The sequence below is a fragment of the Passer domesticus genome, chromosome 23, assembly GCF_036417665.1.
Source record: "Passer domesticus isolate bPasDom1 chromosome 23, bPasDom1.hap1, whole genome shotgun sequence".
Classification (NCBI taxonomy): domain Eukaryota; kingdom Metazoa; phylum Chordata; class Aves; order Passeriformes; family Passeridae; genus Passer; species Passer domesticus.
The window spans coordinates 5,501,815-5,528,894 of record NC_087496.1 but is presented as its reverse complement, the minus strand read 5'-3'; the positions used below and the strand labels follow the sequence as shown (position 1 = coordinate 5,528,894).

At 49.7% G+C, this 27,080-nt stretch overlaps 1 protein-coding gene across 1 annotated transcript in view; it reads left to right on the top strand.

The window, feature by feature from the left end:
* Positions 1 to 26,282, top strand: part of POU2F3 (POU class 2 homeobox 3) — a 43,549-nt gene extending 17,267 nt beyond the window's left edge. The window contains exons 4-14 of the mRNA XM_064397720.1: positions 1,006 to 1,040; positions 13,884 to 13,988; positions 15,150 to 15,252; positions 18,388 to 18,470; positions 18,596 to 18,778; positions 19,570 to 19,711; positions 20,950 to 21,086; positions 23,288 to 23,449; positions 24,810 to 24,876; positions 25,764 to 25,896; positions 26,243 to 26,282. Of these exons, the coding sequence (XP_064253790.1) occupies positions 1,006 to 1,040; positions 13,884 to 13,988; positions 15,150 to 15,252; positions 18,388 to 18,470; positions 18,596 to 18,778; positions 19,570 to 19,711; positions 20,950 to 21,086; positions 23,288 to 23,449; positions 24,810 to 24,876; positions 25,764 to 25,896; positions 26,243 to 26,282 (1,190 nt within the window). The remainder of the gene's footprint in view (positions 1 to 1,005; positions 1,041 to 13,883; positions 13,989 to 15,149; positions 15,253 to 18,387; positions 18,471 to 18,595; positions 18,779 to 19,569; positions 19,712 to 20,949; positions 21,087 to 23,287; positions 23,450 to 24,809; positions 24,877 to 25,763; positions 25,897 to 26,242) is intronic.
* The last annotated feature ends 798 nt before the right edge of the window (positions 26,283 to 27,080 follow it).

Sequence of the window (27,080 nt, the reverse complement as noted above, 5' to 3'; positions counted from 1 at the left end):
TGATTCACCTGGGAATAATCTGTGCATGGAGAAATATGAGCTGGGAAAGGATAAAGGCTTGTTCAGCTGAGGAAAGTCCATGGCAGGGCTGGATTTGCCCTCCTGCCTGCACATTCTCTCCCCAGCTCTTTGCAGGAGCCCTGAACTAGCTGGAAAATGTGTTGGAGCTTGATCAGATCACAGGGCACTGCTTGGTGGGGAAAGTTATCCTGGAAAAAACAGCAGGAGCAGGAGGCCTGGGGGCTTGTGCCAGGGGGATGTGAACAATTCCAGGCTCCTCAGCACAGCCTGGGCTGGACTGGCAGGGAAGGGGCTGGGGAATGTGCTGCAGAGGGAAGGGGTGTCTTGGGGTTGCCTCTGCAGCTCGAGAGCTTCGTGGAATCCCTTAAAGCATTCAGGTCTGCGGAGAGCACAACCTTTGCTCTGTGATGTTCTTGATGAATTTGGCAGGTGTGATGGGGAGGGGGGGGGATGTTTATCATCAAAGGGGAATGAGTGAGGGCCTGTGCGGTACCTTCAGGCTGAAACCTGTCTGATTTTTCCCCCTGTGCCTGCCAATCTCTTTTGGAATCAAGGAGACGCCTCTCGAGCACAACCCCACGGCACCCTGTGTTCCTCCAGGTGCCCACAAGCACCCGGTGCCACGCGGGCTCCTGAGGGGCCTGGGTGAGCAGCCCTGGCCTCCTGGCTGCTGGCCCTCCCCTCAGCCAGCCCCGGACTCCCCCGAGGACTGGTGATGCCCTCCAGCTCACCCCTGCTGGAATCTCCCTCGTGCTTTCCCCCACCCTTGGCCAGGTATCTCCCAGGCAGGAACATTTTCGTTATCCCTCAGCAAAAGGCTGGAACCACCTAAGGGCTTCATCCTTCCATTTCTGCACCTTCCTCCTCCTCTCATTGCTCTCCCGGGGTTAATTTTTTAGTTATGTGTGTCCCAAGTTCTGGAAAGCTCCCACCAGTGCTGCCTGGCATTAATACTGAGATGTTTTTCTCTCTGTTTCCTCGCAGGGAATGAACAGAATGGGCTGGACTTTAACAGGCAGGTAAGATGCTCCCTGGCTTCCCAGGTATTCTCCTCCTTTCTGGAATGTTTTTTCACTTGCTCATCATGCTGCAAAAAGATAAAAACTGTTAAGTCAGAAGCTGCCATTAAGCAGACCACAGAATTTCTTCCCAGTTCCCCTTGTGGGATACAATGACAGATTGCACCTCTGCTTTCCCTCTCCCTGATTCATGGAAGTCCAGCTAATTACAGAGTTCCTTTAAGTGATCATTTGCTTGAGGGGTTTTCTGGCTCTTACAGTTTTTTAGATCATCATTTAGAAACAAAAAGCACCTCAGTGAGGGTGGCAAGGGTACAAATCCCTCCCCAGAGCCCCAGTGCTGGGACACTGGCACTGGCAGCACCGAGGTGGGCAGGGACAGAGGCAAGGGGCTGACTCAGGAGTGTCAGCCAGCCCTAAAAATGAGCTGGTTTGAGGTCTTGGAGTGCACAGGTCTGCAAGGCAGCAGATAAAAACATGGGGCAAGCAAACCCCAGTTGCAAAAAGAGCAGCTGAGGGGCTGTGTCCCTGCTGGGGCTGCTCCTCTCCCCCTGCTTTGTCCAGCTGAAAGCATTCCCTGCCTCCGTGAGTGCCTGCAGAGCCTCCTGCATGCCTCTGAAAACCCCTGAGTGTCACACCAGGAGGTGACAGCCCTCTGCAGCCCTTGGAGCTCTGCTGGCAGGGTGGGGATGGCACAGGGTGCCCAGAGCAGCTGGGGCTGCCCCTGGATCCCTGGCAGTGCCCAAGGCCAGGCTGGATGGGCTGGGACAGCCTGGGACAGTGGAAGGTGACCCTGTCATGGCAGGGGTGCCATGGGATGAGCTTTAAGGCTCCTTCCAGTCCAAACCATTCTGAGATTTCAGGAAAATGCTCTCTCTGAGCCCAGAGCTGAGGCCTCCTGTGGCCAGCAGAGCTGGTCTGAGCCCTGGCAAGGCAAAGAGGAGTCTGGAGAGGCAAACCCTGCCCTGCTGCAGGGCTGCAGGACGGGAGCTGCAGCCAGGAATGCACCAGGGGCTGGGACTCCATGCACAGACTTGAGGCACAGCCACCCATGCACTTCCCCTGTGCATTCCCCAAACCCCAGGGCCCCAGTTTTCCCCTCCAAAGGCTCCCTGAGAGCAGCACTGGGCAGCTGTGGCTTTTTGTGCCTCCAGCCTCCCTCGGTGGCCGTGACAAGTGTCACTGTGCAGTGACAAATGTCAGCCACGCCGCTGTTTGTTTGTTTGCCTTGGCTGCTCCAGCTTTGGGTGGGTCTCCCTTTCCTACCAAAGGTGTCCCAACACGCTCAGCCATCTTCCAGGATTTTGGAATCCCCAGCTGCAAACAAAAAGCCCTGTGTGTGCAGCCCAGAGCACGGGCTCGCTCTGCACCCACCCAGGAGGATCCAGCCTGCTCAGCAGGGCTGGGAAAAGGAAATTCCCTGCAGATAGAAACGGGCACGGGGTCGTTCTCCCATGGCAGCACCACAAGGGTGCTGGGGCTGGGAGCTGGACTGCGGTTATGGTGGAGCAGAGCTGATTTACACCCACTGCTGTCTGACCCATCCTCAGTGTTCCTCTCAGGATGTGGGGGCAGCTAGGCTTGCAGGCAGCAGAAATATCCTCCTCCTAAAAAGAAATTGTGGCTTTACTTTGGTTATTTTTTTTTCCCCCCACCATTTCCACTTTTATTTTCCTCCTTCCACCAAAACAGCACCACAAAATCCAATTAATTTATTCCATCCTGTCCGTGTAGCCAGCTTAGCTGGGCATTTAGCAAGGTTTAAAAAGCAAAAGACTCTGAATGAGCTCGTTTAATTGTTTTATTTAATTTCTGATCTGCTCCGATTCCCCAGAGCCCACCAAGGGGGTTTGCAGTGATGCCAGGGATGGGATGCAACAGTCCCTGAGTGGACACAGGCCTGTGCAAGCAGCTCTTTGTCTCCCTCTCTTGGCCCTCCCAAGGCCATGGGTAAAGTGATTTAAAATAGTTATTATTTAAAATAATAATTACTATTTGAAAGTATTGTTATTTAAAATAATAATTATTATTTTAAATTATTCTCTTAAGTGAGCAGGAGCCCGAACGCACACGGGCTCCACACTCACATTTAGGGTTGACCTCAGCTGCTGGTGAATTCACCCTCAATTCAGCAAATAGATTTCAAATGACGAGAAAAAAGGGAAGAGAGGAGAGCTGGAAATATCAAAGTGTTTTCATGTAAAATCAGGTGCTGTGCTCTTTCATTAGGGGTGGAGGTTGGTGGGTTTTTTAATTTGGTTTGGGGTTTGAGGTTGGTTTTGGATGTCTTTTTCTTTTCTTCGTTAGCTCGCAATTCAAGTTTTCAAACCGAAGCCAGGGCAGGATGGTTTGAAACCCAACTCCAAACTGACTGCAGGAGCTCTCTTTGCCTTTATTTGGAGCGCTGGGCTCTAATCACTTTGAAGATCATAAATCTCACATCGTTTAAGCCTCTCCCCCAGCCTTTGTAGATGGCCTACATTTCAGGTCTGCTTCCCTCCCTGCCTCCCGTGTTGTGCTCCAGGCGGGATGGGAAGGGTGGAGTGACCTGGTTAGACCCCATCCCTGCCTCCCAACTCCCTGCTGGGGCTGCTCTCACCCTGCAAGCGGCGAGGGAGGGAAACTCTTGCGGAGTTTGAGGTTTTCGAGCAGTTTGTGGGTCAGCCCTGTGCTTTATGAGAAAGCTGCCTCTGATCCCTCAGCCTATTTGGCAAACATCTCTGCTCTCCCCCCCGCTTCGCCTCCCCTCTTCAAACTCTCCTCCCACCTGGATGCAACAGTAATTTGTATGTGAATGAGAGGGAAAAGGGTGTGGATGGAAAAAAGCAGCATCTTCAGCCTTGCCTATCTGGTTTGGCTTTTTTATTTAGCGAGTCTAATGCTGCTTGTTTCCTGTTTATGGCGAGGGAAATGCAAAGGCACAGCAATAAACTTTCACCTTCGCTGCTGGCAGCCTGCACGGGGACATTCATCTGCCTCCTGATGGGTTGGGATGGTGGCCAGGGACAGAGCTGAGTGACTCTGGCAAAATCTGCCTCAAATGGGAGCGGGACGAGGGCTGGGAGTGCTGCACTGGGAGCTGCTCCTGGCTGCCGTGTGGTGATCCTGCCCAGGTGCTGCGGTCTCCCCAGGTCTGCTGGGGTTGAATTCCCCTCTAGGAAATTCGGGGTTGTTTGTTTTTGTAGCTGCTCTGCAGGGCCAGGTGTCTGGAGCGGAGCCCTGGGATAATGCTGCACACAGGGATGGAGGGCTGAGCGTTTTGGGAGGTGCCAGGGCTTGTGTGAGGGCTGAGCCCAGCTCACGGTGCTGTGCATCCATGCACAGCTGCAGGAGGGGAATGCACAGCTGCTGCAGGCAGCAGGGCACTGATGGCAGGGCTCTTGCATTTTCCAGGACCCCAGACAAAGGGAGGAATGATGAATCTGACTCCATGTTCTTAGAAGGCTAATTTAATATTTTATGATCCATATGATAGTAAAGAATACCATATTAAACTATACTAAAGAATACAGAAAGGATACAGACAGAAGGCTAAAAAGATAATAATGAAAACTCGTGACAGCTTGACACTGATTGGCCAAAGAGTAAAAACAATCCACATGAAACCAATGCAACAGTCACCTGTTGGTAAACAATGTCCAAAGCAACAAAACACAGGAGAAGCAATGAAATAATATTGTTTTCCTTTTCCTCTGAGGTTTCTCAGCTTCCCAGGAGAGAATTCTGGAGAAGGGATTTTTCCAGAAGATATGAATGTGACAGCAGGACCTTGTTGGTCCAGGGAGGAATGCAGCATCAGCTCTCCTCCTTCCAAGGAGGGAATGAGAGCTCCTCTGCAAGCCCTCCCTGCTCTCCAGAGCTGGGAGGGGAAATGTCCCCCTTGAGATGATGCTGACAGGGTTTTGTCCCTCTTGAAGTGAAGCCGACAGGTTTTTGTGTGAGCAGAGCTGGGCAGGATCTGCCTCTGCTCCCTACCCAAATGTGCCAGGCACTCTTCATGCCAGCAAAAGGCTGACCTTGCAGGACAGGCCGTCATTTGTTTATCAAACCCGTCATTATCATCAATCACATCAATCTGAAGCTGATCTGGCTGGGAGATTTGACAAAGTTTAGGACAGACAAGCAGGCTCTGAGGTGCCTGAGCAGGGCCCAGCTTCAGCTTTAGTGCTGGTTCTTTATTCCCGTTCTTTGCTGCCTTCGTTCACCCCAGTCAGGGGAATTAGTAAGATATCCTTACAGGATTTCCAACAGGCTTCCTAGAAAGCCTTTCCAGCTGAGTCTGCTGAAAAATTCCTCCTTTCCAAAACCAGGTCAAGCATCCTGTGTGTTTCTGCTCTGACAGGAGGTGCTGAAGGGCTTCCCTCCCCTCAGGACCTCCTTGTCTAGCTCCTCTCCCTGCTCTGTTCATATCTGACAGCCCTTGCCCAAAGAAACTTTAATTTTGGAGGTTTGTGTGGGATCTCCAGCTTTGAGGCACCAGGGTGAGTTATCTCAGGGCTCCACAGCTGATGTCCTGCAGGCACACGATGTGAGAAATTCAAAGTGGGCAAACTGCACCTGAGATGTGAAATCCCTGGTGGCTCCTTTTCAGTGCCATTAATGAACGCCCTGACCTCGTTTGGTACCTTCCACCCACACGTCTGAAGGCTCTTTGCTAATGGATTTAGCATCCCTTGGTGCCTCTGCAAGCTGGGGAGCTGTCTTGCAGACACAGCCTGACTGCCTGGCTTTTCCCAAAGATGCTGAGCTCTGTGATTGCAGCAGGGATCAGGGGATGCTTCACGGGCCAGTTGCCCCTGGACATTGGGCTGGATTGAAATCCAGGGGCCTTCTCCTAACCCAGAGCTGGGTTATGGACTCCCATCCTCTGATTCATCGTCTTGTGCTCAACCACAGACAAGTTCTTCCTCCCCTCCATCCTTTTGAAGGTGCACAGAAGGGCCTAACTCGCCGGGTAGTTTGTTATTAATATCTGGGATGCAAAACTCCCTGCACATTTAATTTCGCTCCACCAGGGCTTCCCTCCCCCCGGGGATCTCTCTCATAGTTTTTCATGCTGTGTTCCCACCTCCCCCTCATCTCATGTGCTCCCTGGATGTCACTGCTGTTCCTGCTTGGCTTTTCCCCCCTGTGGGTAGCTCAGGTTTCAGTCTGCCCTCCAGATTTCCATCCCAGTCCTGTTTTGCCCTCCTCTCAAGGAGGAGTTCACATCCTGCTTCCTTCTCCCCTCTGGGGATCAATTCAGATTTCACTCTCTCTTCTCCCCGTTGCCCCAGGGGATCAGCCTAAACCTTGCATCTGCTTTTCATCTCTTGAGCCTCCCCTGGCTGGAAATCAGGGCTGGCCTTGCATCTGCCTCGCCTGACACTGGATCTAAGCTCAGCTCTGCCCTGGCCTTTCCCTTTTGAAGTCTCCCTGCTCTGTCCTAGGGACAGGCTGATTGCATAAATTTGTTTGTGTGCAGGTTCCTCATTGAAATGCAGCCCTTTGGGAAAGCATCAGAGAAAGCCCTGGCTCCAGGGAAAGTCCTCTGTGCCTAAATCTGGCCCTGCTTTGCTTAGGACAGATATGCAGAGGAACCCCTTCTTCAGGCTGGGTTTGTTCTGGCACCTCAGATGAGCTCGCTGGGAATGAGCTCCAAAACAGGCCAGGGGAATTGTGAGGGAAAGGGGGATGCAATTAGCAGCGAGGATTTGGCCTTTTTAATTGTTTTTCTCAAGAGGTGGACTGAAACCACTGAATTAATTTGTTGACAACAAATTAACCCAGAGCTGGCTGCATTTTATCTGTTCCTTAACATCCAGCTGCAGTCCGTTCCCAAACTCCTGCCCTCCTGTTTTTAAAGGGCAAACCTCATTTACAACGTGATTCCTACACCTGTTTCCTTGGCAAAATACCTGGTACAGCTGCTCCAGATCTGTCTGAGAGGGAGAGGCAGAGATCTCTGTGCAAATTCCCTGCTCATCCTTCGGGAAACACTTTCTGTGCTCACCAGGGACAAGCCCCAGTTCCATGGATCTGTCTGGAGGGTCACACAACTTGTTTTCCACACCAGGAACTCAGCCCAAGGCACGGCTGCCACTGCCCAGCCACAATCCAGGTGGGCCAGCACCTTTTTCTGAGGGCTGAGTGGCACAAACTGCTGGATGTGACTCTCAGGGAGTCACCACTAATGAGGAGAGGACTCGGAGTCCTTGAAGGCCTTTCATCTGCTGAGCTCCAAGAATTCCCCCCAAACCTGCACACCCAGCCAGGGCGGGGCCCCGCAGCCGTCCTGCACCGGGGCAGGTCCCTGCACATGGAATGGAAGGTGATGGGTTTCATTTTGGCCTTAAAAGGCCTTTTTTTGCCTTTTTTTCCCACCCCAGAGGCGCTCCCTGTGGGTTTATCCAGCAGGGACCCTCCTGGCTGCTTCCCCAGCCCATGGAATTCAAGTGGGATGGGAGCAGAGAGCTGGCTCTGAGCTCCCCCAACCCTTGGACTTCATCCCCCCACCCAGGATGAAACCCTGTGTGATGCTCTCCCATCTTCCTCACTCTCCCATAATCTTCCTCTCTCTCCCATCATCTTCCTCTCTCTCCCTTTCTCTCCCAGTCTCCCTGCTTGCTGTGGTGAATGCCATCCCTCCAGCTGCTCTTCTCCCATCCCAGCTCCCCAGGGCGTGGCAGCCAGTGCCAAAAGTGCCAGGGACCAGCAGGAGAGGCCTGTGGAGCTGGGATGGAGCCAGCCCCAGCCTGATTCTAGGTTAATTCCTCCTAAAATGTGGTGGGGAGTGTGTCCTGGCTACCTGGGCTGTGTGGGCACTCTCCCCGTGGGTGACTGACCCAGGGATGCCCACACAGTGCCGGGGTTTGGATTTGTCACTGCCAGAAGGCACAGGGAGTCCTGAATGGAGATTCCTCCCCACAGGCATGGGATGCATGGGGGAAAAAAAAAAAAAAAAAAAAAAAAAAAATTTTTCATGCAGGGCAGATTCTCAGCCCAGAAAATCCCAATAAGGCAACTTTGGGGTGGAAGAGGAACGTGCTCGGGCTCCAGGGGACCTGTGTGAGCTTGCAGGAGGGCAGGGGAGAAGCCATGCAGTGGTGTGTGTGAAATCAGGGTGATAAGGAAAGGGGCAGGGATGCAGGCCAGGGTGGGAGCAGAGCAGATAAGCACGGAGGTGTAGGCAGAGGTGGAGTTCTGGAGAGGTTTGGGAGTTGGGCAAGTGAAATGTGGAGAGAGAGAGGTGCAGGGAGCAGTGCTGCAACCCACGGGAAGGCTGGGGCTGGGGGAGTCCTGGCAGGGACACAGGGCAGAAATCCCAGCCTGGATGGTGGGAAAATCACTTCCCATGCTTTGAGTGGAGGTTCTGGCCACTCTGAGCAAGGAAATGGCATCTCCTGTTGGACTGCTCCCAGTCTGGGATGCCCACGGGGAAGGCACCACGTGCCTGAATAGCACTGCTAGGAGGGAAGGTGCTGGAAGTTGTTTTGCAGTGTCTTTCCAGCAGTTCTGTGGCCCTGAGAGCTCTCAGAGGCTCTGTGCCCCCCAGCCCTGGCCAGGACACTCCCACCTGAGCAGGTGCCACCATCAGCATGGCCAGGCAGGGCAGGTGCTCTCCCCACCTCTGCTTTGCTTCTCCTCTCCCTTGCCCAGCTCCCTCCCTTTGAGGTTCAGCACAGCAAGGGGAGGACTTCTCTCTCTTCCCTGTTTGTTTGGAAGCAAAAATTCCAGGGAAGAGCTCTCAGAGAGCCCACAAGAGCTGCGTGTGGCTCTGTTTGTTTTTTCTGCCCAGCATGCAGCTTGGTTGCTCCTGAAGTTTTGACTTCCCACCCCTGCGTTGACTCCAGCACAACCATTCACACCCCAAGCTGAAGCTGAGGATGAACCCTATCAGATCACACCTCAATTAATAAACTCCAAGGCCTGGTGGAGGGTGATGCAGGTGTGCTGAGGTTTGGGATTGCATTTGAATTTGCCATGGCTGAGCTTTAGGACAGAGCCTGTTTGGGAGTCGATCCCACGCTGAATTCCTTTCTGTCACGCTGACAGCTTCCAAAAATTCCCAGCCTTCAGTGGGATACAAACATTCCAGGGTGAATATCGTGGCATTGACATAAAGCTTTTCTCTCCAGGTGTCTGTTAAGCCCTGCTGCATGTGCAGGATAGTACATGTGGAAATAGTAATTGCAACCCCATTATTATTATTATTATTATTGCCATAATTCATTATTAGTGTGTTTTTTATTTTATGGGGCCCACGTGTGCGGGTAATTCACGGCGGAGCACTTACGCCATCGCAAGGTGGGAAGGCTCAGCCAGCTGCAGGAGCCTCAGATCCAGCTTAATGCCCGTTTCCAGCTTCAATCCTCCTCCCTGGGCTCCAGGCAAAGGGTTTTGGGACAGCTCGAGGCAGCCCTGCTGTGCTGGAGAGCACTTTGGGGTGACTCAAAGCGCTTTGGGGTGACTCAGAGCGCTTTGGGGTGACTCAGAGCTGCTCCTTTCCAGCGAGGGCCAGGTGCTCCAGACCCTCTGAGTGCACCTGATCCTCCTCTCCCCTCTGCTCTGCAGGGCTGGGAGTGAGTCAAGCTCTTAAACTCACTGCTGACTGTGAGATAAGGCAGATGGGGAGGCAGATAAATGCGTTTCAAAGAGGTCACTGGCTAAATAGGAGCTTCACAACAAATGGGGGTGTCTCCATCTCCCACTAATGTGGTTCCTGCCTGATAAGTGGTGCTGGAGAGGGCTGGCAGGGCTTGGATAGGAGAGATCCAGAGCTGGATTTGGGAGAGGATTGGAGGCTCTGATTTGGTGGCTGAGTGAGGAGGATGATGGAGCACTGTGTGTGTCACAGCAGGAGCTCATCCCAAGGAGGGTTCTGGGCTCTGATAGATGGGGAAGACATCGAGGTGATCCCTAAACTGGGATTCCCCATGGAGGGCTCCAGCCCGACCAGTGGGATCCATCCACCAGCCCATGGAACCCAATGCTGGTCAATCTGAAGGGAATAGCAGCAAGCAGAGCTGCTCAGGAGAATCTTCCCAATTTCCCAGTTTTCCAGAGCTCTCCAAGATGTCTGCAGGATGTTTTCACGAGCCGAGCGTTTGCCAGAAGTTCACAGATCAGTTACAAAACAGATGTACCTTTTTTTTCTTTTTTTTTTTTTTTTTCCTCTCCCCTTCTTCCTACTGGTAAGGAAGAGTTTGTGCAGTAATTGCAGGCAGGTTGGGAGATGTTTTCTTCATAATTCTCCTTCTTATGAAATGTTTATGAAACACCTTCCACAAATCAGTTACGCAAGCAGGCTCCGGAGCTTTGATCATTTTCCATCACCCTCAATGTGTTTCTTAGTTTGTTTTGCTTTTTGTTTTCGTGTTTAGGCCAGAGATAGGTAAGAAACCATCCATCCTTGCAGCTGTTCAAGCCAACTTCGGAAGGGACTCTCTCTTTTCCAGCCAGTCACCCTTCCTGTGTTTTTCACTCGGCTTGCTCGGGGGCTGACCCTGTTTCGAGGCTGTGAAAACATCCAAACATCCACTTGAGATTTGCAAGTGTGATTCCTGCCCTGGCCCAGAGGAGCTCCCGTGCTGCCGTTAGCTGCTCCCAGCCCTGCCCTGGGCCTCCCCTGGGGCCCCAGAGGGAGGAAGGTGCTGGAGATTCACAGCCAAGAGCCCCCACACCTCGCCTCAGCCGTGGGGATTTGCAGGTCCTGCTCTTTGCCCTGCTCGTTTTTCCATGGGTTTGGGTTGGAAGATGCAACCCCTTGCCATGGGCAATGAAGCTTGCACCAGACCTGGTTGTTTTCCTTAAATATTGTTATTTTTTTGAGTAAAATTCAGTGGGAACAAAGTCTCTCCATGACTTCTCGTTCCCCTTTCCCCATCCATGATCATCCTATAAAACCAAGATCTGGAGCAATCCCAGTGGGATCTGCTCCTGGTTTTACCCAGATCACTGTTTCTCACTTGCAATATTTCAGCAGAGCTCTCATCAAATATCCCCACGAGGTGATTCTGTGAGGATTTCATCATTTCAACCTTGCTTTTTTTTTTTTTTTGGTTCCTCAAGGAAAACTCTTCCCATATTTGCAGGCATTTTCTGCAAAACCAAGGCAGATGCACTGGGAAAGGAGGAGGCAACTCCTCCCCTCGTTTTATTAATTCGAAATTTACATTATTTTAAGGGAGTCTCATGATATTGAGTGGCCTCGCCCACAATGTGTGTGGTTTTTTGGGGTTTTTTTGGGTTTGGGGTTTTTTTTTAATGTACACTTGGCAATATTGCCGGTTTAGCCAGGGAAAAAAAAACCAAAAACCAAACCAAAAGAGCGGGATTTGCATAAACCATCCCCAAAGTTTTGGATAGATCCCGAACTCCTGATGAACAATTAGCCAGCTGCAGGCCTGTCGGGGAGAGGAAGAGGAGGGCGAGGTAAATTTGAGCCTAAACCCAATGGAAATAGGTGCGAGGGGGAGAAGGATTTGTCAAGAACAAACCCCAGGTTCCCGCCCACTGCGCAGGAGGGAGAATTCCAGGGCCGGGGGAAGGAGCAGTGGGAGATGTTGTTGTTTTTAAATCGGGAGCCGGTGCTTTGCCAAACCCACCTCCCGTTCTCACATCCAGCCATGCCGGGATGCGGCTACACACCCCTTTCTCCCTGGAGCGCCGCCAGCTCGTCCCGCTTGGCAGCTGGAAAAATTGATTTCAGTTTGGAAATGGCTCGTGCCTCTTCAACACCCCACTGCCATCGGGATCACAGCTCAGGCAGGATCCAGAGCCCGGCTCTCTGAGACGCCAAAATCTTCCATTTCTTGGGACTGCTCCGCCTTGGAAGAAGCAGACAAACATTACATTTTTTTTTAATTTTTTTTTTTCTTATTTGCCTCCAATGGATTCTTTTTAATGCAAGGAACATCCATAAATCCACGTGCCTGGAGTGACTGGATGGCTCAGGGGTAACGGGGTGTCCTCCTGAGCCTTTTTTCCTGACATTCAGTGGCTTATCGCTGTCGATAGCGATCAAGAAGATCTTTCCACCTGATTTTTTTTTTTTTTTTTTTGCCCTGCCAAGCTAAGAGGGATGATCATGCCAACCTGAAAGGTAGGAAAGAGCTGGAATTCATAGCATGTCTACCTCTTGCTGCAAGGAGCTGGGAGTATTGCAAAACGAGTTTCGGCGGTGTCCAGAGCTCGAGTTGTAATGAAAGGGGGTGTTGTAATCACCTTCCCTCCGAGCAGCACCTTCCAAAATGCAGAGGGGAACGTTGCAGCTCCCTTTTCTGGAGCTGTTGAGCTTCTTGTGCTCCCATTTTCCCCCTTTTCTCCTCTCGTGGAGCTCCACCAAAGCTTGGACTCGATGGTTGTAGAGGTCTCTTCCAACTGAAATTATTCCGTGTATTTCTTTGCTTTTCTCAAATGGGTAGAAAAGCTCCTTCTACCCCAAAATACTCGCTCGGGATGGGGTTTGTAGAGTTGGATTTCTTGTCCCCCTCTGCTGGTTGCAGGGCCTCAAGGCCCCATCAGTGGGGCAAAGACTCTGCTCACCTTTGGGGGATGCGGGGTTTGAAGGGATCTGTGGGACTGGGGATGTTCACTCCTTGGAGTCAGGGTGAATCTTCAGGAGTTTCAAGCTGTGTCCTTTGTAGAGTCCTCCTGGTTTTGCCATTTTTTGGGAATTAGAGGCTCTTCTTGCTGTGATGAGGAATAATCCATGTTCAGTGTTGAGAAAAGGTTCGGGTCAATCTTCTCTTGGAGGAGAGTTCTGTATCTTTTACCTGTCCCCTGTGCATGGACACTCCTCACTCACCTTTCAGGAACTGACCTAAAAACTTCCAAAATCCTTCCCTCCCTCCTGTCCCAGTCAGTACAACCAAAAGACTTCAGCTACTACAATAATTGGAACCGATTTTTATTATTTCTTAATAAATTAATTTTTAAAAATGTATTAACAAAGTTAGGGATGAAGTGGAGATTGTGGAATAAAGCAGAAACAAGGATTCAGTTCTGGTCCTTGGGTGCATTTTTTTCTTAGAATGTGGATTTAAAAAAAATTATTTTCTTGTGGATGAGAACTTTGCAAGGACATTAAAGTAGCTCAAAAAGACCACTGGACACCTGTGAAGTTTTCCAGTTCTTTTTCCACAGCTTGTAACTGAGGAAGGAGATTTTCTTTGCAATTTCTTGTTGCTTTTTGGTAGAAATGGAACAAATTAATTTGGTGCCTGGAGTGCTACATTTTCAATTCTGGGAGATTACTCTGCTTTTTTGAGGTCTTTTCCTCCATGACCCATCCTTTCCCATCCCCTTGTACCATTCTCTGTTCTGTGCAGGGAAAAATGAGAGTTTTTCCATGTCCAGCCCTCCTATTGGGGCTTGAGTTGTGATCTGGAAAGGAGAATTGCTTCTTGTCTTCATTAAAACTCCACAAAAGGCTTTAAACTTTGAAAAGCTGCTTGAAATTGGTTGTTTTCCTGAAGAGTTTTAATTGAGCAAAGTGCATGGGGCTTGGCAGAAGAGGAAAACTGTCCACGGGAGCTGTTGAGCTTCTTGTGATCCCATTTCCCCCCTTTTCTCCTCTCATGGAGATCCACCAAAGCTTGGACTCGATGGTTGTAGAGGTCTCTTCCAACCAAAATGATTCCGTGTATTTCTTTGCTTTGCTCAAATGGGCAGAAAAGCTCCTTCAACCCCAAAATATTCGCTCGGGATGGGAGCAGCAGTGTGGAATAACCCTGATCTTCAGCGATGCAAACAGCAGAGCAATCCCTGAGAGGAGCTTCCTCCAGCCTCTTGGATCCCAGCTGCCCGCTGCTCCTGCTCATCCCTGCTCCCTAATTCCAAAATTCCTTTGCTCTTTTGCAGATTAAAACCGAGGACCTCAGCGACTCCTTGCAATCTGCCATCCCCCCTCGGTCGGGTCACCTCGTGCAGGGATCATCCATGATGCCAGGGAGCCAAATCGCAGGGGTGAGTGACCTGGCTTGCCCTGGATCCCAGGAAAACAGGCTGCTCCTGACCCCCTCCCCAAATTCCTCTAGCCAGGGGGACAAGGAGCCTGAGAGGGTGAGGAACACTGAGCTGGAAAAGCAAATCCTCATCTTCCTCCTCGGCTTTTCCCTGTGGGTTCAAAGTTGGGCTGGACACGTGCTGGGGTGAGATTTCCTCTGAGGGTTTGCTGAGCAGGGAAACCACCCCATGGCCAGGAAATCCCTTGGACTGGAAATAATTGGAGGCTGAGACAGCACCGTGGGGAAGTGTCTGATAATGCTTGCCCTGCTCTTCCTCATTCAGGAGTGTCTGGTTAATGCCATTGTTGGAGATAGGGTTCCAGACCAGATTAACTCCTAATCTCAGCCTGTTGTTGCCTCAAATTGATTTACACCACAGGAAAAATTAATTCCTTGAGGGAATTTTTTTTTTCCTAAGGTAAAAAAATGTGGAGTTCAGCACTTAACTCTTGTGTAAATTCTAGTGGGAGTTGGATGCCAGGCAGCCCCACAGGTGCTCAGGAATCCCTTCCCTCATTCTTTCACGGGGTATTCAGATCCATGGTTTAGGGATTCTTCAATCCCCAGTGTTCAGAACAGTCCTGTGGGAAGCAGCGTTGGTGAACTGGGACAGCAATTTGCTGTGTGATTTTAGGCAGCTCACTCTGGAAATGCTTTATCTGAAGAAACTGAAATCCGAGAGGTTTCACTGTTCCAACAACCAGGGTTTGATTGCCTCGAAAATGTCTTTACCAAGAGTTAACTTTTCCAGGGAAAAGCAGACACTTCTCCTCATGAATGTCTCTGTATGCACTGAATTCTTCTCCTACACTTGAAATTTTTGGACCTGAAATTCTCCAGCCCTGATTCCCCAAATTCAGTGAGAATTCTTCTCCTGCACCTGAAACCTTTGGATCCCCAGCTCAAGAATGTCACCAAGAGTTAACTTTTCCAGGGAAAAGCAGACAATTCTCCACATGGAGGTCTCTGTACGCACAGAATCTTCTCTTACACCTGAAACTTTTGGTCCTGCAGCCTTCCAGCCCCCAAATCACACAAATTCAGCATGGATTTGTGAGGAGATGCTGTGTGAGGAACGTAAATCCTTGAGTTTTATTGTTCCCTTTGCTTTTTTCTGCAGGACATGAGCTCTCTCCACACCCTGCAGCAGCTGGTGCTGCTTCCTGGGCACATGCAGTCAGTCCCCCAGTTCCTCCTGTCCCAGTCTCAGGCAGGACAACAAGGTAAGAGAAGGAAAAGCCGAGATGATGCCTTTTTTGGGCTACCCAAAAACAGGGGCCAGGCAAAATGAAGAGAATAAAAAGCAGTTCTGTTAATTGAAAGGCCTTCGGGTACATTTAAGGCAGAAAAAGCCCACCCAAAATGGAGAATTGGTCACAGGTTTCACACTTTTAGGTTTGGTCCATTTGCATTTTGGGGGTGAATCCTCCAATTCCAGCTTCAGCCAATGAAGTCATTGACCCCAAGTTTGCTCCCCCAACTCCCTTTTGTTTCCATCTCTCAGGCCTGAGGCAGTGAGGTGTCCTTGATTGCCAGGAGAGGAATTGTTGTGTCTGCCCCAAATGGGGAAGCAGCAGCTCCCACTGTGTGTGGAGTTTGGAGTTCTGCACTGAAGAACTGCAGGTTACATGCAGATAAAAAAATATAAAAATATAAATCGCCAAATATAAAATATAAGGCAATTCAGATGGATAAATATTTCAAAGCCTCCCTTCTGGTGGATGTCGGGTCTTCCCGGGGGATGCTGCCGTTCCCACAGCAGGGATGATCCCGGATCCTTGCGGAGATGCTGCTGGCACCTTGTGCGCTCCTCGAGTGCCACCTTGGGGCCAGGCAGGGATGCCAGCCTGGAGCGCCCGAATTCCAGCAGAACAGCGAAGGAGCTGCTCCCTCCCACTGCTCATTAATTCCAGAAAGATCATCAGCGCTCGGGCTGATCCTTTGGAGGGAGGGGAGGTGCAGGGAAGGAGCAGAACAGGTCCAGCTGAGCCAGGAGCAGCTCTGGGATGAGAGGGAGAGGTTTGAGTATTCCACAGGGTAGGAAAGGTCTCCCTGCTCCCAAAATCAGCTCCAGGAAAGCGCTGAGGACTCACTGCATCCTTGAGAAACTCCCTGTAATTCTGTTTTTTACCCCCAAATATTCTTACAGCATTTCTCCCACCCCGGGGGTGTGGATGGAGGATGTTTTGGGCTTTAATTCATAACCTGGCAAATCCAAGGGGATTTGGATCCTTTGCTTGTGCTTTGATTTATCCCAGCACAGAGCTCCCTCCTGAACTAAAACTCAGGATTATAACATTAAATCTCTGCTGCTTGAACCCACTGGTTCACACACTCCAAAAGCAAGTGGGGAATTTATTGCTTCCTGACAAGACATAAATTCTCCTCTCTGCCAAATGACACTGATGGATAAAGATACTTGATGTATATTTGCAAATAATTTTGAATTTGTTAGTTTGAAATACGGTCAGGGCAATCTATTCCTCGCTGCCTGCTTTTATTCGTGAATAATAAACATCTTTTACTGCAAAGCAGAACTTGCTGCCTTTGATAGATTAGAATTTATCTGTTCAGTGACTTTTTTTGGCAACTATGTTTGCTTGTCACCCCTTCCAGTGCCAGGCTTGACCAGGACTGGACATTCTGGCCAGGAGCTGGATTTTTCTGCAGGACATTTCCATTTGCATGGCTGATTGCCAGGTTTTAATGATCCTTTTGCCACATGCATGCACAACCAGTGGGGAGTGAAAATGGACAGGAATTTGGTTCAAGTGGAGTTTTCCTCAAGTTCTCCTGAAGAAAGGCAGAAAATATTCCAGAATTGTTCTGGGGGCCATCAGGGAATGCTCTGAGTGTCTCCTGATTTTGGACTGTGGGTCCAAAAATGGATTTTGTGGCCAAAGGGGCTTGGTTGGGGGCTGAACCTTTCCAGCAGGGATGTGGATTTGAGTTTGCTTGTGTTTTGAAGCTGCCAGATAAATTCCCAGGCCTTATTCCTCATTCCCAGTAAAACCCCGAGTCAGGGGTGGGAGAGCTCTGTGAAGGTGGGAATGAACGGCCAGGGAGATTTTGGGAATCCTGTCAGTCTAAATATTGCTGCTGAAATCTTCATCTCAGCTGTCAGACCGGTGATTCCTGAACCCAGCCCTTCATTTCCCTCGGAGCTGGAGCTGAGGTGTTCAATCATGATTTTAAAGACTCCAAATGACAGAGCATCTGCCATGTCCCAAGGCAAAGCCATTGCAGTGATTAATTACCTGCACTGCTAAAAATGTGCACCTCATTACCAGCCTGGATTTGAAATTTGAAGTTGTTCCAGCGTTAGGGAAAGCTTATTCCAGCCCCAGCCTAAGTAAATAAATGGGATTGTGCACATCAGATCTAAATTAAATAAGAAAAGGCAGAGAGAGAGGGGGCAGTGATTGATTCTGGAGATTATCTGTTTTCCTTTTTATTAGCAGGACTCCATAAATTTCTATGGATCTCCCTGTAATTGTCAGTTACAATCAATTAAATATATTGACTGCTCAGAGCAAGGTTATAAATCCTCACTAAATTCTATAGGTTTCACTCACAATGGACTTGATACCAACTAAATTTCTAGGGAACTACACAACCTAATCCTGTAGGACATTCCCTCTAAGAGATATAGGCTTGTACTTGGCAGTTTGTCAACGAAACAATTACACACTCTCCATAAATCCCAGGTTTTGTTGGGTTTATGGATTTCCCTTCTTTCTTCCTTTCATCATTTCATGTCAGCCCCGACGTTCTGAAAGAAATTCAATTTATTTGAAATACAGTAGGGTAGGAAAGAAAGGGTCAGATGGCTTCCAAATGACATTTGAAAATGAAATGTAGAATTGAGAGCAGAGTGGGAGGGCTCACGAGATTAACTGGAGGATCGGGTTTTTTTTTAATAAGATCAAGTGGCTGAAAGTTGGAGTCACAAGGGCTTATATTGGAAATAAGATGTCCATTTTTCTAAGAGCTATAATGATTAAGCACTGAGAGAGATCCCCGGGAAGGATGTAAGACATTCTCTGCTGCTTGGCACCTAAAATCAAGATTAGAGGTCTGTAAAATGCCTGAGTGTGATGAGTGACAGGCAGGGATCACCAAATGAGAGATTTCACTTCTATCATTATTGTAATGATCCCTTGCAGGCTAAAAAGCCACGGGAAGAACCTTTTCTTTCTCTTTTTCTTTTTCTTTCCCATGATCCAGCTCAGAGCCAGACACGTCCCTAACAGCTGAAATTCTTGTCTTTTGGGCAAGAAATCACAAATGGAGCTTCCCACTCCGAGCTTCCCTGGGGGTGTTCCCTGACCAGATGTGTCTCTTTTTTATCTCCTCAGCTTTGCAGCCAAACCTCCTCTCCTTCCCTCAGCAGCAGGGCAGCCTCCTCCTCTCCCAGCCCGGACCCAGCCTGGCCTCCCAGGTAAGAACACACCTGAGGGCGTGGCAAACTCCACCTGCTGCTTTAGGGAGGGCAGATGGGCCAGGAGACTGCGTGGTTTTCTGTTTTGGTGGCTCTCAGCATCTTTTTTGGGGTGGTTTGGACAGGCTGTGGGTCGCTCTGGCCTCCCTGGCTCCTCGGTTGAACCCCACCTGGACGTCCCCCAGCACTTGCAAGTGGCAAAGCACCTGACCCCAGCAGGGGCTTCGGAGGAGCCCAGCGACCTGGAGGAGCTGGAAAAGTTTGCAAAGACTTTCAAACAAAGGAGGATCAAGCTGGGGTTCACACAGGTGAGAGGGGAGGGAGGGGATGGGGGCAGTTTGGGGCAGAGCTGTGGATGAAGGAAAGGCTGGGTTGGGTAAATTTGGGTTATTTTGAAGCATTCCTTCCAAATACAGGAAGAGACAAACCCTTCCTAGCACCTCACCACCATAACCTTTATATCTGTACCTTCTCCAGAATTCAGGGGTGGGGGCAAATTCCTGGGGGGAGTAAATCCTCTTTCCCTGGCAGGCAGGTCATGGAAACAAGACTGAAGCTATCCTGGAAGCAGCCTGAGGGGAAGTTCAGGTTACAAGAGGAATAAATCCTTCACTGAAAGAATGATTGGGCTCTGGAATCATCTGCCCAAGGAGGTGGTGGAGTCACTGTTTAAAAAACGCCTGGCACTCAGAGCCATGGTTTATTTGATGAGGAGGTGCTGGGTCATAGGTTGGACTGGATGATCTCAAAGGTCACAGAATCACAGAATGACCAGGTTGGGAGAGACCTCCAAGATCATTGAGTCCAGCCCAGCCCCAACACCTCAACTCAACCCTGGCACCCAGTGCCACATCCAGGCTTTGTTAAACACCCCCAGGGATGGTGACTGCACCACCTCCCCGGGCAGAACATTCCAGAACTTTATCACCTTTCTGGGAAAAACTTTTTTCCTGATATCCAGCCTGTATTTCCCTTGGTGCAGCTTGAGAGGTCCTTCCCAGGCTGGTTAATTCTGTGCCTCTGTGATTCTGAGTGGGGCTGGCACAGCTGGGAGGGGTTTCCCTTTCATTCACTCTGGAATTTGGGTGTCCCCTGGCAGGGGGACGTTGGCCTGGCCATGGGGAAGCTCTACGGCAACGACTTCAGCCAGACCACGATCTCCCGCTTCGAGGCTCTCAACCTGAGCTTCAAGAACATGTGCAAGCTCAAGCCCCTGCTGGAGAAGTGGCTCAGTGATGCAGGTGGGTGACATCAAGGAAGAAATGCCACTGATGCCTTGTGCGGGCTGGCCTAGAACAGAGACAAAATAGAGTTAAAGAATAAAGCAGGGATTTATTAAAAGGATCTCCTCCATGGATGCACCTTGGGCAGCACAAGAGCCCAGCCAGGGCTGCACCCAAGATGAACCCAAATGGTCCCAAGATGAACCCAAATGGTCCCAAAATGAACCCAAGATGAACCCAAATGGTCCCAAAATGAACCCAAGGTGAACCCAAATGGCCCCAAAATGAACCCAAGATGAACCCAAATGGTCCCAAAATGAACCCAAGATGAACCCAAATGGTCCCAAAAGGAACCCAAGATGAACCCAAATGGTCCCAAAATGCACGAGCGCTGCTGGGGTCTCTCCCTGGGCTCAGCTCTGCTCCATGTGCACATTGCAGTTCAGTGTCCAATCCCAGCTGCAGCCCCTGCAGTCCCATCCTGCTTGTTTTTCTCTCTGCAGCCCACGGGGTTTGTGCTCTTGGGCTGAGATTTGGATCATTTGTCCTTGGTGCCCAGCTGGAGCAGGAATTGTTTTGTCTCCCTGCTCTGTGCAGAGCTCACCATCCCCTGATGTGAACCCAGACCCACACACTGAACAGCACAGAACCTGAAAAATAGAAAAGCCAAAACCTGAGGCATCACCAGCAGCAGGAGAGGATCCATCCAGGAACCTCAAAGCCCCTCCCTGTGTGATCTGGAGAAGAAGGGGAGGAAGTGCTGAGGTGCTGAGGGATCAGCCCCGGAGGTGCAGCTGGAAAAGGAAGGATTTCACTGAGAGGGGAATTCCCAGGGGCAGCAGGATTTGGGGTGGTGTCCTGTGCTGACCTCACGTCAGCCTCGTGCTTCACCCAACCCTTCAGGATGTCTGAGCCCTTGGTCACATCTCAGCCACCCTGAGCCAAGTGGTGTGGTCACATCCTTTTCTGTGTGAAATGAAATTATTGGAACACTCCTGGTCCCTGTCAGAGCAGGCTGGAAACCAGGCTCACCAAGGAAAAACAGTGTGTGGGTTAAAACATTTTTCTTCTTTGATTTGGACAAGCTCAGTGATGGATTTGGAGCAATTTTAATCATCATCACCAGAGGGAGGATCCACTATGCAGGAACAATTAATCTGTTTTAGAAGGCACCTTTGTTTCACAGGAAGTACCTGGGAATGAAAATAACTTATTATCTTCTTGGATATCTCTTTTCCCTCTCCCTCCTCCCCCAGAATCTGCTCCTTTGGATTCCTCCATGAGCACCCCCAATTCCTACCCCTCAGTGAACGAGATGTTCGGACGGAAAAGGAAGAAGAGGACCAGCATCGAGACCAACATCCGCTCCACGCTGGAGAAGAGATTCCAAGATGTGAGGGCAAAATCCTTCTGTCTGCTGGGAACTCTCCCTGAGCCATTTGCAAGCCTGTGGCACTGAGTTCTCTCAAGAAAAGCGGGTTTTTTGGGTATTTATTTGACAGCAGGTTAGAAAATGCTTGAAGAAGCAAAAGGAAAAATGTTATACCCAAAGGAATTCCCTATTATTTGACAAAATGCTTGAAGGAGTTAACAGGTAAAGTGTAAAACTCAAAGAAATTCCCAATTATTTGACAAAATTCTTGAAGGAGTTAACAGGTAAAGCGTTAAACCCAAAGAAATTCCCTATTATTTCCCCTGTTGAATGTTATTCTAAGGAAATTATAATTTAACAGCACATTTCCCCATTATCACCCACTGGGCCAAAGCTGATCTCTGCACCCAGCTCTTTTTTGTGAGGTGCAGAAGTGTCACAGGAGCTCTGTGGCCACAACACCCCATTGAGCAGCTCTTGTGAGACCCCAGAACTTGTTGCTCCAAATATTTTTCCTGAACCCATTCAGAAGTGGAGCCCTTGGTACTTTTTGAGCTCCAAGGATTTCAGGAAAAATCACTACAGACACCAAACAGAATTTTAATCAATAGGACTGAACTGTGCCTTGGATTTTTTTAAAATCAAAACTGTTCCTGAGCTTGTTTTTTTCTTGGTTTCTCCCTCATATCAAAACTTGCTCAGTCATCATCAGATTGGTTTAGCAGCTCGTTTTTAGCTGGTAGAGGGCATTTTCTGCAATGGGAATATTATCTTGGCACCCCTGGGCCAGCTATCTTTGACATTTCTGAGCTTCAGCTCTGACCAAACCCCTCAGAGCTAAAAAGAACAAAAAGAAATTACTCAGGGCAGGGTGGGCTTTGTTATTTCCCTTTCTAAATGAGAAAGGGAAGAGAGAGGCAGTGACTTTCCTGAGCTCCTGTCCCCATGGCAAGGCCACCAGGTTTAGGTGAGCCCAGCTCTGATTTTGGTGCTGTTCAGGTCAAAGAGGGAAGAGATTTGTGACAGGGGCAGGGGCTGTGATTCATCCCCTCTGACTGCAGGAGGGGCACTTTGTGCTTCACGGAACATAATCTCTCACCCAAATATTTACCCTCGCAGCTTTTGTCCCCTCCCCAGCTCGAAGCCAGCCCCACCCTTGTCCTCCCAGCAAACCCTGATGCTCTTTGGGGCTTTTTTAACCTGCTGTCTCTCTCAGCAGAACCCCAAGCCCAGAGATCCCAGTTCAGAGTAGATCTCCTTGTGATTTTGGGGGCTTTTTTAATCTCCTGACTCCCTCAGCAGAATCCCAAGCCCAGCTCAGAGCAGATTTATTGTTTTTTTGGGAGTTTTTTAACCTGCTGTTTCTCTCAGCAGAACCCCAAGCCCAGAGATCCAAGTTCAGAGGAGATCTCCTTGTGGTTTTTGGGGCTTTTAAACCTCCTGCCTCTCTCAGCAGAACCCCAAGCCCAGCTCAGAGCAGATTTATTGGTTTTTTGGGAGTTTTTTAACCTGCTGTTTCTCTCAGCAGAACCCCAAGCCCAGAGATCCAAGTTCAGAGGAGATCTCCTTGTGGTTTTTGGGGCTTTTAAACCTCCTGCCTCTCTCAGCAGAACCCCAAGCCCAGAGATCCCAGTTCAGAGATCTCTGTTCACAGATCCCAGTTCAGAAATCTCCTTGTGATTTTGGGGGCTTTTAAACCTCCTGCATCTCAGCAGAACCCCAAGCCCAGCTCAGAGCAGATTTATTGGTTTTTGGGGGCTTTTTTAACCTGCTGCTTCTCTCAGCAGAACCCCAAGCCCAGAGATCCAAGTTCAGAGGAGATCTCCTTGTGCTTTTGGGGGCTTTTTTAACCTCTTGTCTCTCTCAGCAGATTCAGAGATCTCCTTGTGGTTTTGGGGGCTTTTAAACCTCCTGCCTCTCTCAGCAGAATCCCAAGCCCAGCTCAGAGCAGATTTATTGGGTTTTTTGGGCTTTTAAACCTCCTGCCTCTCTCAGCAGAACCCCAAGCCCAGCTCAGAGCAGATTTATTGGGTTTTTCTGTTTTTTTTTTTTTTTATCTCCTGCCTCTCTCAGCAGAACCCCAAGCCCAGCTCAGAGCAGATTTATTGGGGTTTTTTTGGGGTTTTTTAACCTTTTGCCTCTCTCAGCAGAACCCCAAGCCCAGCTCAGAGCAGATTTATTGGGTTTTTTGGGGGTTTTTAACCTGCTGTTTCTCTCAGCAGAACCCCAAGCCCAGCTCAGAGGAGATCTCCTTGATAGCAGAGCAGCTCTCCATGGAGAAGGAAGTGGTTCGGGTCTGGTTCTGCAACCGGCGCCAGAAGGAGAAGCGGATCAGCTGCCCCATGCCATCCCCCATCAAATCACCCATCTACAACTCCAGACTGGTGAGCGACTTGGGCGTCACCCCCCTGCGTGGAATCTCGCCCAGAACATTTATTATTATTATTCCATCCATTGAAAACAATCAGCTAAATGATAACAATTAATTAAGCGATAATTCTGTTTATTGAAAACGGTGGAAAGAAAAGACAAGTTTCCTAGGAGGAATTGATTGGTTTAATTGTAGGATAATTTAGTCAAATCATGATGCTATCCCAAAGCTTTTCCCCTTGAGATTGATGAGGAAAATCTTTCCCAGATTAATGGGGGATGAGGATTGCATACACTCATATCAATTTAGCTGCATTTCTGCTGCTTCATTTCAGAGTTGCTCAGTGCCTTTGCCATTTAAAAGTGGCAGGAGCCTCCTCAGTGGGTAAGAGATAAAATTTCAGAAATTCAAGATAAAATTCAGATTCTGCAGCTCCCACAGGAGTGGGAGACAATCTGAATTTTACCTTGAAATCTCCTGGCTTTTGGAATCCTCCATCAGAAGGCAGGAAAACATCAGGGGAAGTTTGGTCCCCAAAAAAACATTTGGATTCCCAGAGCAGGAGCTTGGGATTCCCCTGTGACTGCTGTCCCTGAACAAAGTGCTGCCTTCAGGAATAAATGCTAATTTGGATGGCAGCTCCCAAATTGCCAATTGTCACCCGAGAATTCAGCTCCCTGAAGGGGATTGGGATTTTTTTTGTGCCCAAAACCAGAGGGAGCTGGGAAGTTCCAGTCTGAGGATGCCCAGTCTGAGACAAAGACAGTGGCTCCTACAAATTTACCTTGAGACTTCCAGTAAATGTGATTATTTCAGGTTTTTTCACAGCTGATCTTTAAATTTAGACGGATGTGGAGAGTGGCAGGCATATGCAACACTAATTCTGATTTCTTCCCGTGGCCTTGGATATATACACACACATATAAATATATGTTTATATTTATATATATAAATTACTATAAATATATAAAAATATATTAAATATGTATATTTTAGACATATATAGTTTTACATAATATAATGATAATATATAATGATATAGACATACAATATTTTAATATAATATAATAATACATATAAATATAATAATAGCTATATATGTAATTCGATAGATCTATAACATCTATATAGAATATGATATAAAATTAACAATAATAATAATAATAATAATAATAATAATAATAATAATAATAATAATAATAAATATTTATTGGATATGGGAATGGGGTTTCCAGCCTGGAATATGACTGGAAATACCCAGGAGAGCCCCAGCTGTGGGTGACATGTCCCTGGGAGCCTGCACACCCCCAGGGGCTGTGAAGGGAGTGGCAGGGTGTGATTTCTCCCCTCTCAGTGCCTCTGTTCCTGCCCAGGTCTCTACCTCAGGCTCCTTGGGGCCCCTCTCCGTCAATCCAGTGCACAGCACCATGCCTGGGACTGGTGAGCCTTGGGGACCCTCCCTTCCCTCCTTCCTCTGCCCTCCTTTCCCTGACTCCTCCAGTTCTGGGTCACACCTGCAGGATAATCTTCACCAGACCCTTGGCTTTGGCCAGGGAAAGTGGCCCCACACAGCCGGGATGGGAATGTGGGTGGGGTAAAAACATGGAAAACACTGGGAAAAGGAACATTTCCAGCAAAATCCTGGGCTGGGGTGTTCAGGTTTGGGAGGCAGGCAGAGCTGGGAGCCAAATAAAGGGTGGGTTAGAGTCAGATGTCTGTGGAGACCTGAGATTCCAGATATAGGAACAGGAGACATTCCTGGGGTCCCCCCATGTTCCCCAGGGCAGGGGCAGGGAATCAGAGCCAAATAAAGGACGGGTCAGTGTCAGATCTCCTTGGAGACTGGAGATTCCAGATACAGGAACAGGGGACATTCCTGGGGTCCTCCACCTTCCCCAGGGCAGGGAATCAGAGCCAAATAAAGGATGGGTCAGTGTCGGATCTCCTTGGAGACCTGAGATTCCAGATACAGGAACAGGGGACATTCCTGGAGTCCCCCCATGTTCCCCAGGGCAGGGGCAGGTAAACAGAGGAGCCAGGTAAAGGGTGGGTTCCACTCACATCTCCTTGGAGATCAGAAATTCCCAGATACAGGAACAGGGGACATTCCTGGGGTCCCCCACCTTCCCCAGGGCAGGGAATCAGAGGAGCCAAATAAAAAGGTGGGTTAGACTCAGATCTCCCTGGACACATGAGATTCCCAGATCCAGGAACAGGGGACATTCCTGGGGCAGGGAATCAGAGGAGCCACGGGGTGGGCACAGGGATGGGGTGGGATCTGGGCAGGAGGAGGAGACGCCAGGCTCACTGTGCTCTGTCCCACGCAGTGACATCCTCGTGCTCCCCAGGGAACTCCAGCAGGCCCTCGTCCCCTGGCAGTGCCCTCCATGCCAGCAGCCCCGGCACAGCCCAGAGCAACTCCAAAGCTGCCATGAACTCTTCTGGCTTCAACTCTTCAGGGTAAGGCAGAAAAACCCACAAAAAGCCCCAGACCAACCCAGGGCATTGGAGGCTGGGGGAAAACCCTGGGATCTCCAGGAAGAACAGGGATTTCAGCGTTCCTGTGTGAAGCTTCACGTGTGACCTCTCAGGGACAGGGTGGGGTTGTTGGGGTGTCCTGTGCAGGGACAGAAGTTGGATTTGCTGATCCTGGTGGGTCCCTTCCAGCTCAGGATATTCTGGGATGCTCAGGAGTGGCAGGATGTGATTCCTGCACTCTCCCTCTGAGCAACCTGCAGGACGCGCGGACCCGGGTCGGGTTGAGCAGGAAATCAGGATGCTTTTTGTCATTCCTTGCTGCCAACAGCTCCTGGTACCGATGGAACCAACCCACCTACCTCCACTGAGACCTCGTGTGCAGCGAGGGCGAGAGCAGCTCTGCCTCCAGGCCGTGCACCACCGACGACGCTCGGGGCCTTCCAGTGCCTTCCGCCGCCGGCTGCGCCAGGAACCCCCAGCAGCGGGGCTGTGCAGGGACTCAAACTGCAGCCCAGCCCTCCCCCGAGCCCCCACTGTGACATTTGCCCTCTTCCCCAGCCCCCACAGTGACATTGTCCCCTTGCCCAAGCCCCCACAGTGGCACTGTCCTTGGCTGTCCTCGCATGGCTCCTCCGCTTGCAGCTCCGCATCCTCCCGGGCAGGGCTCCTGTGCCAGGACTCTCCTCTCTCTCTTTCTCTCTTTTCTCTGTCCCCATCCCGTCCCAGAGGTCCCCAAAAGGAAGGAGGGTCCCTCCTGCTGTCCCTGTCACGCACAGCCCCCAAACTGAGCCGAGGTTTGAGTTCATTTCACCGCAGCCCCGTGGCTGGGCGGGAGCTTTGGTTTGCCCCAGGCTCCCCCTCCACTTGCTTTGCGCCTCCTGCTCCCTTTCTAAAGGTGCTTTTTGGTTTTTTTTTTTCTTCCTTTTTTTTTAATTAAGTATTTTAGAGCCTTCTTATTTTTTCCTTTAAAAAAAAAAAAACCAAACAAACAACCAAAAAAAAAATTGTCTTTTGCAAAACTTGTGTCCAGGTCTTATTATTGCTGGAAACCTTGGGGGAATTGTGATTTGTGTTGATTTACACAAATGAATGGGATGAAAATTAGTCTTGACCTTCTCTTTTTTATTTCTTTGCCTCTTTTTTTGGGTTTTATCTGATACCAAATA